This window comes from Podarcis gaigeae, assembly GCF_964106915.1.
Source record: "Podarcis gaigeae genome assembly, chromosome: 1".
NCBI classification, from domain to species: Eukaryota; Metazoa; Chordata; class Lepidosauria; order Squamata; family Lacertidae; genus Podarcis; species Podarcis gaigeae.
In genome coordinates, this window is record NC_139678.1 from 35,724,359 (window position 1) to 35,745,150 (window position 20,792).

At 39.9% G+C, this 20,792-nt stretch overlaps 1 protein-coding gene across 4 annotated transcripts in view; it reads left to right on the top strand.

Moving 5' to 3' along the window:
* HEATR5A (HEAT repeat containing 5A) overlaps positions 1-20,792 on the top strand; it is a 65,754-nt gene that overhangs the window by 13,819 nt on the left and 31,143 nt on the right. For all 4 annotated transcript variants that reach the window (XM_083740771.1, XM_083740769.1, XM_083740768.1 and 1 more), the window contains exons 6-17: positions 1,472-1,646; positions 4,589-4,749; positions 7,135-7,390; positions 9,236-9,391; positions 11,037-11,287; positions 13,693-13,804; positions 15,656-15,808; positions 16,221-16,320; positions 17,517-17,626; positions 18,753-18,916; positions 19,000-19,175; positions 20,446-20,551. In XM_083740771.1, the coding sequence (XP_083596897.1) occupies positions 1,472-1,646; positions 4,589-4,749; positions 7,135-7,390; positions 9,236-9,391; positions 11,037-11,287; positions 13,693-13,804; positions 15,656-15,808; positions 16,221-16,320; positions 17,517-17,626; positions 18,753-18,916; positions 19,000-19,175; positions 20,446-20,551 (1,920 nt within the window). The remainder of the gene's footprint in view (positions 1-1,471; positions 1,647-4,588; positions 4,750-7,134; positions 7,391-9,235; positions 9,392-11,036; positions 11,288-13,692; positions 13,805-15,655; positions 15,809-16,220; positions 16,321-17,516; positions 17,627-18,752; positions 18,917-18,999; positions 19,176-20,445; positions 20,552-20,792) is intronic.

Below are 20,792 nucleotides of genomic sequence, written 5' to 3' on the forward strand. Positions count from 1 at the left end.
CAGTTTTCTGTGCAACCTGTATTGTAGAATTTGTACATCTTATCCAGCTGTACTTTTTATCATGATTATTGTTGAATTTATATACCTCCCTATACCCGGAGGTCTTAGGGTGGTTCATAGAACAAAATCAAAATATAAAACCACAAAATATATAATCAAAATAAAAACAACAAACCAATACCCCCCCCAATTTTTTTAAAGGCTATAGGATTTTGTAATCTTAATTGCCCATTGTATAAATAAAGCCCCACAGATTAGAGTAAAAAGCACATGTTTTAGTAATCGGGTCAAGTTTTGTTATTTTATCCTTTTTCCCCTTTACATTTATATCTCACCTTTTCCTCAAGGAGCTTAAGTTCCCTTCCTGTGGTCAGGATTTTTTAACGATTTGAATTTGTGTGATTTGAAGTTACTATTCATTCCCATATACTACAAACTTGTATTAGCACTCTGGCCCAGAAGGTGTTTAATATCTTGTCACCAAAGTGGGTCACCCTGCCAAGTTTAGAATACTTTAAAATAATGTACACCAGTGAGGTTGAAGTCCTTTCATTTTTAAAAAATAATTTTATTTATATACCGTATTTTTCTGTCTATAAGATAAGATGTTGAATGGTTTCTTTAAATGTAAAGGTTCATCATTGTTCCACCCGATGTGTATGTCTTTAAGGGGCCAGAGCAAGGGCCAGAGCAAAATAACGAGACCCAGCTTTACAGCTGTGAAACATAGCAGGTGCTGCTGAGTTGTATTGATTAAGCTGTGTCAGCAATTGGGTGTAGTATATAACGAGCAGCACCTAGCTCTCCCATTACCCTGGGGGATGGGTTGGTGGTTGGGTCTGGTTTGTTGTTGATGTATTTAGTGTATAAGGAGTTTTTGTTTTTCTTATTAAAACCTTGTTTAAGTTATTTTTGAGTCCCTTTTTAATGCATCGTCTCCCCAGCAAGCTCTCTGCAGCGCTACCATACTGCAAATAGCCAACACCCCCATGTATAAGACGCCCCCTATTTTGGGGGACTCTGATTTAAGAAAATGGAGGGAGATGTATCCGTGTATAACACGCCCCCAACTTTTTGACATTATTTTTAAGGGGAAAAACCTAGTCTTATGCACGGAAAAACAGTAATTGATTTTACAACATACAATAATTCAAAAAACCCCACAAACAAAGTGATCTGTTTTCCTCATACCTGTCAATGGTTGTGTAGCCACATTCTGTACTAATCGAAGCTTCTGAACCATTTTCAAAGTCAGCTCCGTATAAAGCACATTGCAGTAGTGCAATCTTGAGATCAGCAGAACATGGTTACTTTAGCAGGTTATCCTTGCTTAGATAAGGGTGGTAGTTGGACCACCAGCTTAAGCTGGCAGAAGACACTCCACAGTTCAGTTCATTGCATTGTACTTGTGCAAAAAAGACTGAACCTATTTCTTTTCTTGTTTCCCTGTTTTTGTTTTTGTTTTGTATAGTGTCTTCTTGAACTGCAGAGCGAAGCAAGTTTTATGTGGAGTACAGACCTGGATAGTGTTGTAACTCTGTGTTTTAAGTCATTTGAAGGGTCGAATTATGGTGTACGAATTGCTGTTTCTAAGCTTTTAGGCAGTGTGTTAGTGAGTGCTATAACATCTAAACAAGGTGGCACAGGTAAATTTATTAGGGTTTCTTTCTTCCTATGTTGATGTGAGAAAATAATAATAATAATAAGAATTATTTAATATATTATTTATATCCCACCCATCTGGCTGGTTTCACCAGCCACTCTGGGCGGTTTCCAACAGAAGATTAAAAATACATTAAAACATCAGTCACTAAAAACAGGGCTGTAATGTAGAAATTATTGGCAAACTGCAGTAAATAGTAAACAGCCTTCAAAATAGATGTGGTTTTAACAAATGACAATATATTGTATATGATCCCTCCTGCCATGTGAAGGTTTCGGTCTCTTGCTGGAATTAAAATGCAATCAGAACATATACGGTTGGGATTTAACAATAGCTTCATTTGAAAGACACATGCACACTGCTTCACACAAGCATAGAAAGAAGAAACAAAACATACGTTTCTTGCATTCTCAGGGTGTTGTTGTTGTTTAGTCGTTTAGTCGTGTCCGACTCTTCGTGACCCCATGGACCAGAGCACGCCAGGCATTCCTGTCTTCCACTGCCTCCCACGGTTTGGTCAAACTCATGCTGGTAGCTTTGAGAACACTATCCAACCATCTCATCCTCTGTCGTCCCCTTCTCCTTGTGCCCTCCATCTTTCCTAACATCAGGGTCTTTTCCAGGGAGTCTTCTCTTCTCATGAGGTGGCCAAAGTATTGGCGTCTCAGCTTCAGGATCTGTCCTTCCAGTGAGGACTCAGGGCTGATTTCCTTAAGAATGGATAGGTTTGATCTTCTTGCAGTCCATAGGACTCTCAAGAGTCTCCTCCAGCACCATTCTCAGGGTAGTAGAAATTAAAAGTAGCAATGGTGTTCTGTCAGCCCATACTCTCAAACTCATATTGATAGGAGCAGGGCTTTAGTCTTAAAGACCTCTCTGTCTGTCTCTGTCTCTCTCTCTCTCTCTCTCTCTCTCTCTCCCACACACACACACACCCTGAGCATACTTCTCTAGTTTTTAAAACCTTGGCATCCATTCAAGGTGGTGTACCTCAAGTGCAGTACCCCATTGGCTCACTGTCTGAGCTTTTTCCACATGTGACTTTGCCCTACACCCTAGAAATCAGATGTGTGCTGAGTGTTTCAGCAAGATTGGTGCTTGTACTTTTCCATTCTTATACAAACCCACCCATAAACCTGACCACATCTATACTTCCAGTTGACAACTGGAAACTGATTTCAGATGGCTAAGTTTATATACATATGATGCATTTGGCTGTAGCTAAAGAGGGACGCAGGTGGCGCTGTGGGTTAAAGCCTCAGCACCTAGGACTTGCCGATCGAAAGGTCGGCGGTTCGAATCCCTGCGGCGGGGTGCGCTCCCGTTGCTCGGTCCCAGCGCCTGCCAACCTAGCAGTTCGAAAGCACCTCCAGGTGCAAGTAGATAAATAGGGACCGCTTACCAGCGGGAAGGTAAACGGCGTTTCCGTGTGCGGCTCTGGCTCGCCAGAGCAGCGATGTCACGCTGGCCACGTGACCCGGAAGTGTCTCCGGACAGCGCTGGCCCCTGGCCTCTTAAGTGAGATGGGCGCACAACCCCAGAGTCTGGCAAGACTGGCCCGTACGGGCAGGGGTACCTTTACCTTTACCTTTAAAGAGGGACACGGGTGGTGCTGTGGTCTAAACCACAGAGCCTAGGGCTTGCCGATCAGATGGTCAGCGGTTCAAATCCTGTGGCGGGATGAGCTCCCGTTGTTTGGTCCCAACTCCTGCCCACCTAGCAGTTTGAAAGCACATCAAAGTGCAAGTAGACAAATAGGTACTGCTCCGACGGGAAGGTAAACGGCGTTTCTGTGCGCTGCTCTGGTTCGCCAGAAGTGGCTTAGTCATGCTGGCCACATGACTCAGAAATCTGCGGACAAATGCTGGCTCCCTCGGCCAGTAAAGCGAGATGAGCGCCGCAACCCTAGAGTTGTCCGCAACTGGACCTAATGGTCAGGGGTACCTTTACCTTTACCTTTAAAGAGGTCAATTATAGATGTAAATAAATCTATAACAGTTTATCCACGGGATATAGGAGTCAGCAGCATTGGCATGATCTATCGTGTTACAAAATGGGCATCACTGTGGATAAAAACCCAAGGCAGACAAGGCAGGGAATAACAGAAGGAAAGAGAGAGAAAAATGGCAGTTAATATAGGGGAGGAATGACTGTGAAGTCATGTTTCAACTTGAATAGCCTGTTCCTAATTGAAGCACTCCTTAGTGGACAACTGATCCAACTTGGATTCTTTTAATGTGCTCCATTCTCATTTCAATAACACTTAGAATGATTCGAGATATTGAAGTTTTACTTCTAGGCCTGCTGCTCCCCTTAGATAAATTTTGAAACTAATAGTATTTTTTTCTAAGCCTGAAACTACCAGTAAAATGTGTTTGCTTTCACTCATCTCTTCCATTACGTACTGTAGTAAAAATACACAACAACCCTGTAGTTTACCTAGATCAGGAATTACACTCTTTATAAGCCTTGCTAAGCCATCTTCCTCATCCAGGAAACCAAATGAAAATGTTCCTGTGAGTGCATGCACTGACAACTGTGTGTATTCCTCCCAAAGCTTATGTTCGTTGATATTTATCCATGTGTGCCTTCAGCCAGTGTCTCCATTTTGTTTTATTTATTACATTTATATACCTCCTTTATCTTCTGAGGAGCTCAAGGTGGTATACATGGTTTTTCAAGGTGGTTACATAAGGCTCAAACACATACGCCATGATCCTCTGTGCATACTTGAAAGTCCAATGAATTTAGATTTACTTCAGATAAATGTTCATAGGATTAGACTGAACTTCAGACCTTTAACCCAATAACTACGTCGTATGAACTGAATGTTTAAGTTTAGTTATGATGCCTGAGACTTTGTTGTAACAGAGTAGAAACTAATAAATAAATGTGGATGCATTTCCCCCCCCCTCATTGAAAAAGCATCTGCCAGACAAAATGTTCGCAAGATCTCATTTGAAGAAGCCTTGGAACTTCTGGGTACAGGTTTCCTTCGGGGAAGTACAGGATTTCTACGAGCCAGTGGTGATATTCTGAAAGGGACAAGCTCGGTCAGCAGGGATGTTAGAGTTGGAGTCACTCAGGTTTGATTATGTTATATATTGTAAAAGTTGCTATTTTATATGTTTGCTTTGTTTTTCTGTGAAAGTATTATTGCGTGGTAGTGTGTATTGATTTTACATGTTAATATTTTACAGGCTTATACAGAAGACTAATTACTTGTCTTCTAATATTTCCCAGTGTTTTACTTGGACGCTAATGGTGCTCATTTCTCTTTTTGAAAGAGAAATTAATCTGCTAATAATGAAATTATTTTAATGTTTATAATTTTCTTTCATAATGTTTGAGTTAGTTCATTGTCTTTTCATATATATATTTTTTAAAAATGTTTCTTAACATGCAAAAACCCTTCTGCTTTCATTTAAGAGCTATTATATTCTGCAGCTAGCAATGGTGTGGCCTTATCTGTGATCTGGTTCGCGTGTCACATTAAACCTTAGTTAAAATAAACTATGGCTTGATGTGAATGAGCAGTGCGCTTGTGCAGGCTGCTGAAATCGCAGGAGCTTTGCTCTTCCTTCACTTGCTGCTGCTCCACCGCTGCGAAACCAGGCATGGTTTGACTTGTTGCCTCATCTGAACCTGGGCTCATGATTTGTTTCTCTCGAAAACCTTGGCTTTCACTCGTGGTTTGTGTGAGAAACAAACCATGAGCCTGACTGGTTTCCCACAAACATGTAATTGCTCTTAGCTGATGTCTGAAAGAACTTGTTCCTTGATTAAGCATTAATAAAGCAACTTAAATGACACATCTTTCACATTTTTTCAGATCAGTGACTGTCAAGGACAGAGAGCCATGGCAGAGAGAACTAACTAATCTCAGAGCAGTTTCATATTTAGCAATTTAGTCTCTGAGACTTTTTGTTACAGAGTCAGTAGAGCTGAGGATTTTTGTGACATGAATGCAAATCCGGTATGGGGGAGGGGATTAATACTTTGCCATCTGTTAATTGATTGCCCTTCATAGGGTGCCAGTATGAAGTGACACCCAATCCCCTCCCCAGTAGGGCCAATGCTTTAAAAAATCTTGCTGGATTATTGAAACACTAATTCATTCCTTCTCTTCTCCCCACACCGTCCAACAAGCAAATCACCCTGCTGCATGGTGAGGCCAGCTGTCCCTTCAAAATACCCTAACTAAAATAAAAATAAAGCTACAGTTTCTTCTTTAAACAATTCCATCATACATGGAAGTCCAGAACCTGTAGCAGGCTACTCAGGAAAATTATTTTAGTGCTGTTTCTGCTGCACATTTTTGAAGAAAAATAATTGTGTTTTCATGTCTAAAGCCTGAAGGGAATATGCTTAGAAAATGTATTCAGCTAAACTACAAAAGGTCTTGTCCTCCAACTACTTTTTATTCTTTTCTCTATGCTCAAATAAAATAATGTTGAAACCTTTTTTTTTAATTCTAAAGTTAGATTGCCATAAAATAACTTTATCGTAACTAATTCAATATATTGGTGGGGATACACCTAATGAGTCCTGTCACCAAAAGTCCTGTGTGAGGGCTTCCACTTATGCAACGGGTTTTCTTTCCCACATGACCCCAAAATTGGTTTGGGGTGCAAGAGAACCCTGAAAACAGTGCTCAGGAGCAGGAGAGGTGGATAATTCTATCTGGCATTCTGCAATGCTTGTGCTGATAGGACAGTCAGCATTGTGCAACACTGATTTTCTTTCTGGGTGTGTTTCTTCCCAGTGTGATTCTCAATGTGGATATAGTATTTATGAAGTTGACCTATTAACTGCATTGAGTAGAAGTTGATACCCAGTAAGATAATTTTTTCTTCAGAATACGGTTGCAAAAGGGCTCTCTATATTCTTCCATTCTGTTCTGATTTATGAAGTTGCAAACAGTTAAAATTCATTTGTAATAAGGAGGAATAGTCCAGTCATGGCAAACATTTAAAAAATAAAACCTGTAGGGTGAGGGTAAAAATGCCCTAATTCCCACAAGCGTGTAGGTTATTGTAACCTAATAATTCTTAAATTTCATTTTGCACTAAATGTGGGTGCTACATGCAAAAAAAGTTCTTGCATACTGATGCTAAATGCAACAGTTTACATAACAAGTAATAGCTGTTTCTTTTGCTCTGCTATTAAATATAAGAGAGGAAGAGGCTGAATGAACTAGCTGCCTTGTCGCTACTGGTTTAATTTAAAGCAGCTTTTTGCCCCCAACATAGCATCTAAATTTGGCTTAGATGACTAAAAGCCAGTTTGTTTCCACCTTACTTCACATAATGAAGCTGGAAACATGTTGTCTTCAAAAAAATCAACAAAATTATTTTGGTGTCCTGTTAATATTATTTAATGGTAGCCTTTATGACTTCTTTAATACTGCATTATATTTTTGAGAAGATTTTGATGTTAAAAACATTGCATTTTAATCAAATCTCTTTCAGGCATATGTGGTATTTATCTCCACGCTGGGAGGGCAGTGGCTTGAAAGGAATTTTTCTGCCTTGCTTTCCCATGTTCTGGACCTCGTTTCCCAGTCTCACCCTAAAGCTATTCAGACTCAGATGGACGCTATCTGTCGCCGCCGCTGTATTTCATTTATCCTCCGAGCTACAGTAGGAGGCCTTCTTGGGGGGAAAGCTCAAATTGCAACTGCCAAGGAGATTTGTCAAGCCATCTGGAAGCTGAAGAAAGTTGTGGGTATGGGACTAACAAGATTATGTGCTCTCCCTTCCCCCTCCTTTTCACTAGTACTCTGTATCATTTCCTAATCTGCTCATGAAGGCTATGCAGTACTGTTTGCATCTCCAGCGATGCCTTATCTGAAAAAAAAAAAATCCACATGCCCCTTTGGGATTCATTTCAGAATAATAATTAAAATACCTGTGAGTTCCTTTAATATTTCTCTATAATTTAGGTTTTAATATTTCTCTATAATTTAGGTTAGGGTTATTATGTGGAAGGTAAGTCTGATGACTGACTAAATGCCATGGGAGTCAGAACTGCATGTTGTGTACCAGGGACATGGGTGGCGCTGTGGTCTAAACCACAGAGCCTCTTGGGCTTGCCAATCAGAAGGTCAGCGGTTCGAATCCCCGTGATGGGGTGAGCTCCTGTTGCTCTGTCCCAGCTCCTGCCAGCCTAGCAGTTTGAAAGCATGCTAGTGCAAGTAGATAAATAAGTACCACTGCGGCGGGAAGGTAAGCGGTGTTTCTGTGCACTCTGGCTTCCATCACAGTCCTCCATGCGCCGGTAGTGGTTTAGTCATGCTGGCCACATGACCCAGAAAGCCGTCTGTGGACAAACGCCGGCTCCCTTGGCCTGAAAGCGAGATGAGCGCCACAGCCCCATAGTTGCTTTTGACTGGCCTTTACCAGTGGTCCTTTACCTTTACTTTTTACCTTATTGTGTACCACTGACTTCTAGCTGTTGAGAATTTTCCACTGGTGTGGGAATCATGCACATATTCATTGGTTATGAACTACCCTGTGGCATCAAGCTAGTCATCATCAAGATAAAATAACCATATGGTCCATTAGTCTCTCTCAGAATGGAAGGTTTGTGTTTGTACACTGCATCTATGAACGTTGTGTCAGAAATGCTGGAATCTATATTATGACAATCCAGTGGGCTTGACAGCACTGACAACCACTTGATAGGTGATGACTTTAAGCCCTGCTTACTTACTGCAGGGATCGTCTGCAGTACAAGTTTTCCATTCTTCAGGGCAAGTATGAGAAGACAGGGCCTCTGGGAACGTATGGGCCCCCAGCCACTCATTGCTGCTCAAATATATACGTTTCAAAACTGAGAATATTCAGTGCTTGGTTCTGAAGCAGGATATGGAGGTAACTTGCTTAACCAGGGCTTACTGTTAATCAGAATTTTGAAATTGGCTTCAAACCCTTGATTCAAATAATGGTTAATAGCCAACTCTTCTTCAACTTAAATGTGGTTAAGATTGGTACTAGCAGTAAGGACTATTCACACTTGAAAGGGAAGGGACTGTGAGAATGGAATGTGGGATTCCACGAACTGCTTCCATGTCTAAGCGATTGGGAGAGTTTTAGGTGCACACCAGTTAATTGACTGAAGTGCCCTTCTACCTACTTTTTCTTCTCAATTGACTTGGGCCCAAATTCAGAGGAAGTTAATCATGCCATTAAAATCAATAGGGCAAGTTAGCTTTGACTCATTAATTTCAGCTGTCCTTCTGTGTGAGTAACGTTCTCTGGATTTGGGCCTATATGTTTGCCGCAACATGGCATCAAAATACAGTATTGTCTCCCATACTCTTTTAACAAGCACATGTCTATTTTCCTCTACACATGCGCAGATGCAGAGAATATCTGCAAAGTTGGTTGTCAGCTGATCTTTGTTTTTTTGCTACTCAATGTCTCCTGCCATCAGTGTTTTCATGGAGCCCCGCTTTTACTGCAAAACTGTATTAGATATGGTCGATGTACCAGCCATCTCCTCCTAGTCTTTTAAGTCTCTTGTTTTGTTTAATGTAGCAAAGATCACACAATTCTTTCATATTACTAGATGCTGCCATGAGTGACAGTAACGTGGAAACCCGTGTTGGTACAACAGATGTGGTAGCAAGCCAACATATGCTTATATGTTCCTTGGAAGAGCTTGGAAACCTCATTCAGAATTTAGGCACTACCGCTGCACCTGTGCTACAAGATTCTAGTACAGGTAGTGGATCATACCTTTTGTTCTCCGTGATTTTGTGAAATGTATGTTTTGGATCATTGAAACTTTGGACTCATCATATAAAGAATCAGTTTAAGAAAACAAAATGTTAAGGGTACCTTGGTCTAATCCAGCTTGCTGTAGGATTAAAGCAAATTCTAATACAGGTTGAGATAACCCCAATTGTCTCTCTCTCTCTCTCTCTCTGTGTGTTTTAAATCCTTATTGGATAAAGATTCTGTGTTGGTTCAGATAATATGTAAGAGATCTGTGATGAGTGGGCTTTTGGAATCAGTTTTCATGCTGTCAAGGGGAGGGTGGGAATCTGTGGAAAGCCCGCCTGTCAGATGTCAAGACTTTTCAAAGACATATGAAGGGAAGTCTAGGGAAGATTTTAATGTTTGATGTTTTCCTGTGGTTTTATAATTTGTTTGAAGTCAGATGAGTGGCGTATAAATAACAACAACAACAACACAGATTTGAAATTCATTACTCTATTTTCTTAAACCGTATGCAGGACACAAAATACTCTGGCTCTTAGTTAAAATAGGTATATTCTCTATATAATCATTATTTAGGCCTTAACCTATTTGCATTTACTTAGGAGTAACTGTTATCTGAAAATAGCGATACTTGTTTCTAATTAAATAAAATGTTAGAACTTGGCTGCACATCTTACAAAAAGAGTATTTTAAATAAATATAATGAGAAAAGAGCTGTTCAGTACTCACAGCAGACTCTGAAGGTGAATTGTTGCAATTGTGATACGTTTCTCAGAATTATTTCCCCTACTAAAAGTAACTTAGCTTTGTACAACATTACAATAATGTTATGTAATAATAATGTTCATTAGTTAGAAAGCACCTTAAAGTCACTATGCCCTGTATAGAAATTGTGGCTGGTAGGTGTTGTTCCAGGTTTATAATCAAAGATTAGACTTTTTCAAGAGGAAAGCAGGGGGGAGGTAAAAGGGGAAGGAGTGTCTGTGGGAAAACACCTGAAAGGGTGTGTGTGTGTGTGTGTGTGTGTGTGTGTGTGCTTCGATGCGATCATAAAGGAAAAGTGGATGTTAGGTAGAACATCTGTGATAGGGAGCTGCAAGTGAAAAGGCAAGTAAAAGAGAGAGTAATCTTACATATAATTAGAAAATTGGATCCTTTAGTATCTAGATAGCAGGCAAGAGGCTACAGGGAGAGAATATCGACTGTGGAACAATTTGAAAGTAAGTTCAAGAAGCTTAAATGAAGATGAGGGACGATGGGATGGCAATTAAAAGAGTAAAGAAATGAGCAGAAAATTATAATATGGGCACCATCATATCAGATGAATGTTGCGCCAGTAGTCAATGCAGGAAGCCATAAGATAGTGATGGTGTACGTAGAGAGAAAATGAAATGGCTTGACCAACAGCAGGAGAAAACAGGGAAAAAAAGATAATTAAAATATTTGAAGTTTCTGAGCTTGATGAGAAAACTAGCAGTTACATGGTCAAGAGCAAGATGAAACATCCTAGAATTTATGACATGAAGCATCCTAGAATTGCTTAGTATGGTGTTCATTCGTGTGTTCAGAAGTCAGTTGTGAATCTAGTTCAGTTCCCATTCCTGTAAATTTGCTGTGCTGATTTTGTAACATTTCTGACTTTCCAGGAGTTTTGGATGCAGTGGTGTCCATTATTATCCACCCCAGTATTTCGGTTCAGCTGGCAGCAGCATGGTGTTTGCGCTGCATTGCTGTGGCACTGCCCTGCTTTCTCTCGCCACTTCTGGATCGCTGTATTGAGCGGCTCACAGCACTCAAGTCCTCCCCAGAAGCAGTGACTGGCTACAGTTTTGCTGTTGCTGCTCTACTGGGAGCTGTCAGAATGTGTCCTTTAGGAATTCCACATTGCAAAGGAAAGGTAACTATTTGAACCTAGGTCTTGGTACTCAGTGCAAGGGCAGAATTAACTGTTTGATACATCTATAGACAGCATTTTTTTAAACAGCCTGTTCCTCACTGCAGGGAATATTTGTGCATGATGAAGAAAGTGTTGAAAAACTTGGAATATTTCAAATGACTGCTTGGTCTATTTCAATGTATTAGACCATATGCTTTATGAAACACAACCACTGAGCGCACCAGATTTAAGATTTTTTTATTCCATCCATGTATCATTTAGCTACACTGATATATCATTTTTACAGAGTGTTGATTTCTATTCTTCATATATAACTAACAGTACAATCAAGTATATTTACTGGCATGTAAGCCCCATTGTTTTCAATGGCATTTATTCTCGGGTAAGCCTCAGTGTGATGTTCTTTGGTTTTGGTCAGACTATAATCCTCAGTGAATTGATTTAAAAAAACACACACACACAAAACAAACACAAGGTCAGTGAAAGAATGAAAATCTTAACAACTACTGTCTCTTAAATAGAGAAATTAACACCGCTCTCAATAAAAGACTGAACTAAGAGAGATGGGGGAATTCTCATCTGAGGATGTCGCTTGATGTTTTCTGAATTCATGGAGTTTCTCTCCATCTCTTTAAGAGCTGGTTAAATTCTTTTAAAAGACTCAAACTTTCATAACCTCATCCTGGCATGGTATTAGTTTAAATTGGCAGATTACCATAGCTCACCACTTTCCCACAGACATCGCAGCTTTGTCAGTGAGTGGGGCGGGGGGCCGAATCTGAGCCTTGTGTTCCTGAACAATGGACGTGAAACCCATTTGGCCTTGCCAAGCAAAAGATTTTCTTTTAAAACGGCTAATTAGAAGTACATCCACAGATATGTTGCTTCTCTGTGGTGGGAGATGGGAGCTTTTTTGGCAAGGGATCTTATTTCTGTTTTTCATTGCTACCTCTCTGGATCTGAAGTGGGTAGCTTGCATGCCAGCTGTCTTGCTTGCATGCCATATGCATCTCAATATCCCTCTCTGGAATTGAAGTGTGACTGTCCCGTAAGTCTAATCTAGGTGCTTATCTGTCCAGTACCTGCAATTACAAGCCTAACTAAAGAGGAGCAATGGATAACAGTATGGCAGCACCTTTGTTTTGAAACTCCCTGGCTGTTGACTTTAAGCATGTGCTTTTACTATACAGTTTAAGACGCCAGCTGAACATTTTTATGCTCCAGCAAGACACATGATGTAGGGAAATTTGTTCTAAATGTTTTCTTGATTTTATGTTTGTTTTAATTAACGATGCTTTCATGCATATTTGTTTTCATTGGTTTGTGTATTATAATCATGTTTTATAAGTAACTGAAGCTTTACTTTGGTTTTTAGAAAATATGCACAAGCAGTTTATACATTTTTGTTAAAAACTGAATATTCAAGCCATTGCCATTTTTAAAAAATCCAATGGGATCTCGAGCAAAATAGGAGGCAGTTTTAGTGTAAGCATTTGCTGCCACTGTAGAGGTCCAAACATCTGGAAACAACAGCTATTGCTATTAAATCCTTATTGCGTACCTTATTGCGCTTCCATCCCAAGTTCTGATGGGTATTTTATTCAGTAACAAGAGACTGCCAGCTTATCCCCTCCACCATTCTAAGCCTCTAAACCAACATTTTGTTTTGTTTATGCATACATAAATACTATTACTACCAGAGATTTTTTGGGGTGAGTTACAAGAGAAAAACAAGAGTAACTTAAAATAATCACAATTAGGTTCAGTCCAGAATTTATCTGAACAGAGTTCTGCTCTGAGCAAACAGGGAGGTGATCTTTCCTGAGTCCTCTTTCCTCCTGCAGCTCCCTGAAAAGCTGTCCTCCAGGGTTGTAGGACCCTTCAGGGCAACATGAAAAATGATGTACAGACTGCAGGCCGAAGGAATCATTTAGGATCCTTGAACATCACGTCCACCCACCCCTGTTCATCCAGCTAGGAGCCTCTGCTGCATCTTGGTGCCTTCTGTGAATAGAAGGAGCCATTCCTGAAGCAGCCTCTCTGGAGCCAGTCCAAGGGAAATACAGTAAATAAAACACAATTGCCTAACAAAGGAGTGGCCAGTCAGAAGGCATAATATGCATCTCTCACATGCAGAAGGCCACTTCACAGCATCTGAAGACAGGGAGTCGAGCTCTCAAAAGCTTTCACCACAATAAATTGGTTCATCTTTAAGGTTTCACAAGATTTCCTTCCTAACCAGAATTAAAAAGTGGCTGCTCTGGAATTTTACCGATTATTAACAGCTCCCATTTATCCTATTTGGGAGCTGTTAAATATATAGAAACAATATGCATGCTTTTCTCGGAAAGTGTTTAATTATGTATTTTCATTGTTAATGCAAAAACCATCACTTTTTATCACAGGCAGTCATGACAGTAGCTGAGGATTTGTTGCGTTCTGCTTCTCAGAATAGCCGCATCTCAATACAACGAATGCAATCTGGATGGCTCCTGATAGCTGCCTTAATGACATTGGGTAAGACTGACTAGCCCTCTCATTATTTATTTCAATATATGAATGTGGCGTTCTGCAAATCAGCTTGGTATGGTGGCTTTTTAGTTTATTTTGCAAGGAAGAAATCCTGGCTTTTTATATTCTAATTATTCACCTCAGTAAACACTCCCACCCAGCTGGTGATTAAGCTGGGAACATGGATAACCTAAATAGTTACAACATTATCGTTCTCCTGAGAGTGTTCCCATTACAGCACAAGGGCATACATTGAAAACTGTAAAGTGTGCCCATTTCTGGTTTAAATGCCTTTGTTTTTGCTACATGTAAGTATGTATCAGAATTCCATACTGTGCCCAGTAGGTGGGGAAGTTATCCAGTTGGCTCATGCACTGACAGGCAAAAGTGGTTGCATACAAAGCCTGTAACATCTTTAAAGCCATACTAAATTGTATACCTTTTTTTTCTAATAGCAGTGACTTCTTAATTATTTAATAAGCACCAAAGTTAGGTTAAATCGGTAGTGCAGCATACATTTGCTTTTACAATAGTAGTCAGTCTTAAGTTAGCAAACTTAACTTCCCCCCCTCCGTATTAACAACAAAGCAATCTGCATGGAGGGCGTCTGAAATATGCATCAAGAAAAGGTAAGTGTGAGATTCAACTAATGAATCCCTTCAGCAGAAGCCCTAGACAAGGACTTGTGCTTGCATACCAGGGCTTTTCATCCCCCTGACAGTGGCTGGGGTGGGGGTTGAGAGATCCTTCTGAAAAGTGTGTGAGCTAGGGAGAGAGGGAAAGCTGAAATGCTTGCCCTGACACAAGGTTGAATTCCTCCCTGAATTCTTGAGCTCATGGTAATTATGCAAAATAATTCATGTCACCTCTAGCTAGGGATTATGCACACTCAATTGCCTAGCCCAGGCACAGGCCAATCTACAAAGCTGGAATCCTATTTTTGGATGGGGGCTGGATTCTGTTTCCCCTGTCTTTATGCTCTGCTGAACAGCTGATTGGTTTAATTCCAGCTCCTCATTTCCCCATTAGCTCCTTTTACTGGCCTACATATGCACCAACCAAGCTGCAGTATATGTGCTGTTCCAGTTGGAGGCCTCCACGCTCCTGATTTTAGTTAAAATATTTTCATTTTTACCTTAAAAGTTTTAGAGTTTAGATTGATGTATTGATTGTTGCACAAGAGGACATATGGCGGAAAGAGGAGCACAGCAGGTTGTACTAAGCCTTATCATGAACGGAACATGTAAGCAAAACCCAACAGGAAAAGCAATTGTTTAAAGCAGAGGTGGTAGTATGGGCTGCAAGCGTTTTGATTCACCTGCCACTCCTCTACAGACTGCATGGCACAATATGGTGTTGGTGATGATTTTAATTCATTACCCATTACTTATCCCAAGGTCCCAGCAATTTAAAATAAAACATCAAAAACTGTTCGAACCAAGTTGCAATTGTAAAAGTAGGTTGAGCCCTATATATATATCTTAGGCATCAAAGGCCAGGGTTACAAATAGCATTTTCAGTGTACGCGAAAAACTGTATAGTGAAGGTGCAAGATGCACTCTGTGTTCATAAGAATCACAGAATTGTAGAGTTGGAAGGAACTTGGAGGAGCATCTAGTCCAATGCCCTGCAATGCAGGAATCTCAACTAAATCATTTGGGTGCTGTGGCTTATGCCTTTTTGGTGAAGTTCCATTTCAGCTAACAAATACGCCTCTCAGATGTTGTTGGATTACAATTCCCATCATCCTTGAACCCTCTAGGCAGCTAGCAGGTGGTTTTTTGAAGGTTCGTTGTTGACATCAGAATTTTAGTGCATCGTATTAATATGAGAACATGTCCAATATTAACATGATAGGTCCGGCGGTTGTTCAGCACCATCTTCCAAGAATGCTGTTATTGTGGAAATGTGCTTTCCCATTATCACCTAAAGATTTAGAAACTGAGAAAAGCCGGGGTGATTCATTTACATGGCAAGTGACGCTGGAAAGCCGGGCAGGTGCTCTCTGTGGTATGTGGAATTTATTTTGGCTGCTTTGTAATTTCTCCCCTTTCTTCACGTTTTGAAGGAAAAATGATGTTCTCTTTTTGATTGTGTGCGTGTATATGCAGTATACTTCCTGAGATCTCTTTTTCCCGGTTTCCCACTTATGGCGGAAATGATGGATTCAAGTACATAGAAGAACTGTTCTTAACATTCCACAGTAAAACAAAGGGAATTTGACCATTTGCAGCACCCTACCGTTTAGAAATAGATGTTACCAGTTAGCGATAATAGACCAGATTATTTTATTAAGCCTTTTTACATTTTTTTGGAGACACAAAATGAAACAATTCTATTGTTGGATTTCTAGGTATACATCTATAATTCATTATAAAAATAAAAGTTCTACTTTTTAATAGCCACTATCCTTTATACCCAGCTATTAAAAGTTTTATCGTCCATTGTGGGGGCCTCCTTACAGATGAAGTGATTCAAAGATTGCTTCCTCCCCTCCCATGTGCTGTTGCTTTGCTGACACAGTGAGTATTGCTGCTGAGCAGCGCTCATTTTCAACTAAAACTTTAATTTTGAGCTGCTGATTTCATAGCAAAAATAAAAGCACTGAATATTTCTCTGGTGCTTTCTACAAATATCAACCAAGTAATGGTTTTGTGCGGATAGTTGTACTAATGTGGCAATCCACAGGTTGAAATTTTATACGTGAAGAGAGGAAAATATTGCTTGGAAACTTCTAGAGCAGTCCTTCATAGAGTCAGTGCAAGATTCTATCTGATACAGAAACTGGTTAGCAGGTCCTTACTTGTGTGTTTGTAGCACAAAAAGCAGTAGTTCTTTCTTCCTTTTAAATGTACCATCATTTTTGAATAGTCATGAAGTTTAAGAAGAAGCCAGACAGCCATGTCTTCTTGCAGAATACTATAAATTGTAAGGAGTTCAGGCAGACTGTTTCATCCTACCACACTTCAGTGTTCAAACCCTACTGAACCTTCTTGGTCTCTCTTACTGGACTTAACTGTTTACTGGTGTTTTAGGGCAGGATTCTTGCCATCCTGTTTTGGCTTCAATTCTGTCTGGACTCGCCTGATGGGGAAAGGCTGTAGCTCAGTGGTAGAGCACCTGCTTTGTATGCAGAAGGCCCTGAGTTCAAATTCCTGCCATCCCCAGGTACAGCTGTGAAGGACTTCCTGCCAGATACCCTAGAGAGGCCACAGCTGGCCAATGTAGACAATACTGAGTTTAATGGACTAATGATGAGACTTGTTATAATGCAACGTCTTGTATTCACTTCAGTTCAGCATTAGAGGGAGTGATATTTTGAGAATTGCTATCCAGTGGTACTTCAGTTTTCAAACGTAATATGTTCCAGAAGACCGTTCAAGTTCCAAAATGTTTGAAAACCAAGGCACAAAGGGCTCACTGCAAATTCAATTGAGAAAATTGAAAAACGGAAGCCATTCGACTTCTGAGGCACGTTCGAAAACGGAATCATTTACTTCTGAGTTTTTGGTGTTCGGGTTCTGAAATGTTCATCAGTGGAGACGTTCGAGAACCAAAGTACCACTGTACATATATAGTGCTGTGCAGTGGTTTTAATTTTTTTTAAGATTTCCAGACACTGAATTTTAGGTGAGGTACAAAGCAAACTAGTAGCTGGAATTTGTTGGATAGATGTTTTTCTCTTTTGACTTTAGTATGTGTTTTTTTATGTTTTAAGGCTTCCTTCGCTAACTAAAAGCTATGGCAATCCTTTAAAACCATCAGCAGTGATGTACAGGAAAAGACTTTATGAACTGCTTACTTTGTTGCCTCCAAAGAGCTATGAAGGTAAGTCATCAAGCAATACTTCCCTGAAACACTTCCAAAGGTTTTGTTCTTGTCCTTTTTGTTTTATTGACAAATGGACAAACCAGTCTTATTTTAATGGAAAAGTAATTTAACATCATGAATTTATATTTATACCAAATGTGTGGATAGTAATAAAGCCAAAATATTAATTGAGAGAGCTGTTTCCCAGGAGGGCAGGCCATTTATACAGTGGTTTATGGAAAGAGAGTTTCACCTGAATGAAGTTTAAGCCATATCTGGAGTACCTGGGAAAGGAAAAGATGCCGCTTGCCTGCTCTGATGGACTTTGTTGCTTAATTCAGACATCACACCAAGCCAATTGCAGGAGGGCTCCCCAACACTTCACAGAAGCTTTGTGGAGGTTGCAGACATGGAGTAGGGAAATAAAAGGAATGGTTATGCAAGCTGCCTTCTGCTCACATAATCACAGAATACGAATAGCAAAATAACTTTCATTCCAAAGTAACTTTTGTGTTCAATACAACTAAACCTGACTTGTAACAAAGATGTTACAAAAGCTAAAAAGTCTCAAAGCGAAAGAAGAAATTGTAAATCTGTTAAACATTTATTTTTTTTGTTTACTTCAGTAACTTGTGTTTTTACGTAGGTACATGAATTCATTTTTGTGCCCTTGCTGTCTTTCAACCTGACCACAATGCTCTACAAATAGTGGGATTTTTCTGAAATTGTTCATTACATTTTTCTTTGGCTCAAAATATCTAATAGGATCCTTTTCCTGATATTATGAAGTTTTGACATTCCACATTTGTTTAACTTGTTTAGTGTTATGACTTGCCAAAAGGCACATTTATCAGAAGTCCCAAATACCATACGTACTTAGCAAGGGAAGTGCCATAATCATGAATATGGACTTCCTGGGATGAGGCTCGTGTGTTGCACTCCAGGTGTGCCGACCCCTGCAGTTTCCCCAAATGCTGTTGACTTGAGGGCAGAATCTGTGGCAGTGGTAGACTTCACTTGCATTTCCCAGAGTCTTCTGAGTTAAAGATAAAAAAGAGATCTCATCCTTAAGCACCTTGCCAATCGTATCTTTAGATACTAGTTTTATGTAAAAGTAATTTTCTTCTATCTCCTTAATTTACAGGAAGCTTCTCTGCTGTTCTCAAAGAACTAGTGCTTGATTTGACTCAGCCCGATAACCAGATGTCACCCTCTGCTGCTTACCTTCCATCTCTCTGTCACCAGGATGAACTTAACTTACTGGGTCCTTTACTACAGGAGACAGAGCACAGATTTATTGAAGAGCAGGTATGCTTCAGCAATAACTTACACACTCAGAGAAGGTAGTCTGATGTTTGGTGATAATAATTGCACTTCTCCAATTTTTGCAGCTGTTCCTAGTTAACAGTATAGCTGGTGGAAGTCTGGAGTATGACCCATATTCGGTTTATGAGAGAGCTGCAGAAGGTGGTTCTGTGCCTAAACCCTTACCGCCAACATTATCCATTATTGGAGCAGCAACCCGTCTCTTTGGAGTCGTATTTTCCCATGTTGCAGAGTCCCAAAGGTAAAGAAAATTAAAAAGATCATAACTAGTGCATGTAAAACAGGGTGTTGCGATGTTCAGGGCATTGGAATTTCAAAAAAAAGTAAATGGTTATGTGGCCTGAGGACTCTGTGTAAAAATATATCTATATAAAATATTATACAGAAGCTGAATTAATTTTCAGCCTCAGGTTAGCTTATGTGTGAAAATAATTAGCTATTGAGAATTGCTGAGAAAGTGGTGCTATAACCCATCCTGATTCTGCGTAGGTGAGATTTGAAATTGGTTTTTCCAGATCCAAATCCATTCATGTCCATCTGAAAAGTCTGAGACATCTTGATCCTTCTGGTTCCTTTAGAGCAGAAACTTCTACCAAAAATGTAAAAGTCCAGCTGGATTAGTCCATATGTCTGCCCGGTCCACAGTGTGTTGCCTGTAATGGCCTGCCATGTCCTTTTGGAAAGAGCGTGATAGCAAGAGCTCTCCACCACTGCCTCCATTCTACACTCACCCACCCACCCCAGCCTGAAAACAACTGGCATTCCAAGGAATGCTGCCTTTGAAATAACATATGTGAACATTTTTCTGTTTTCCAATCTAGTTCTAATTTAATATTTCATGTGCATACACAACTTCTCATGAAGCTCCTTCACCTTCCTGTCCTGCCATTTTCTAATTCAGGTGCACAAGCATTTGTGAAACCAATCTGTGGTATAACAAGCACATTGGGGTCTATTGATGGTGAGCAGGTAGGAACAGAATAGGCTGTAGGGAGGAAGAACAGTTAAACGATATTGTTCGGCTTCTTGTGATTGGCCATTTTGAATATTAATCCAGCCGCTGTAGGAGGAGCAGCAATAGTTACTGGTTTCCCACCTGTCTTCTCAAGCCTACATAATGCAATATCTTGTAAAATGCAGAACACAAACAACAAAAATGCTTTTCATTTAGGAAGGGTGGGTGTATATCCATATATGCAAATATATGCATCACTTTTAAAAAACATAATAAAATATATGCAGTGTTATAGTAGTTACTTAGAATGATAAAGTTGGATGATAGTCTTTTTTAAAAAGGGGTAGGTAGAAAGAAAGGTGTACTAGATTGGGATTAACAGACAACCAGAGAAAGGACCCTAGGGACACACTGGGAAATAGTGAGTTCTACACTAGGGGACATGCCACAGCAAAAGCAGTGTTCCCTGCTCAACAACCTGATATCTGCTGAACTTGGTTGAATAACAGAAAAATTAGTTATATCCCCTGTCTCCTCCTGTTTTTGTGTGTTTAAGGTTGCAAGTATTAGAACAATTATTGACATCTATAAAACAAACCAAAGGATCACGGCAGCAGATAGTACAGCAAAATGTTCTATCAGCATTTTCTAATGTTCTGAAGGTAAGAGTCTCCCTTTGTTACAAAAACAGGTCCGTTGGCTAAAAAGTGATTATACCTTAAACATTGAGAGGTGTTACTATAGTGATGTTCTGTTAGAAAATTTGAATAATACTTGTGAGAGCTCTATGTCCTTGAAAATAAATCACATTATTTGTGGCATTGTATTAAATTCCATACTCTTTGTAAGTATTCATCACCAGGAAGAAAATTTAGAGTTTGAATATAATTTCAATAAATGCAA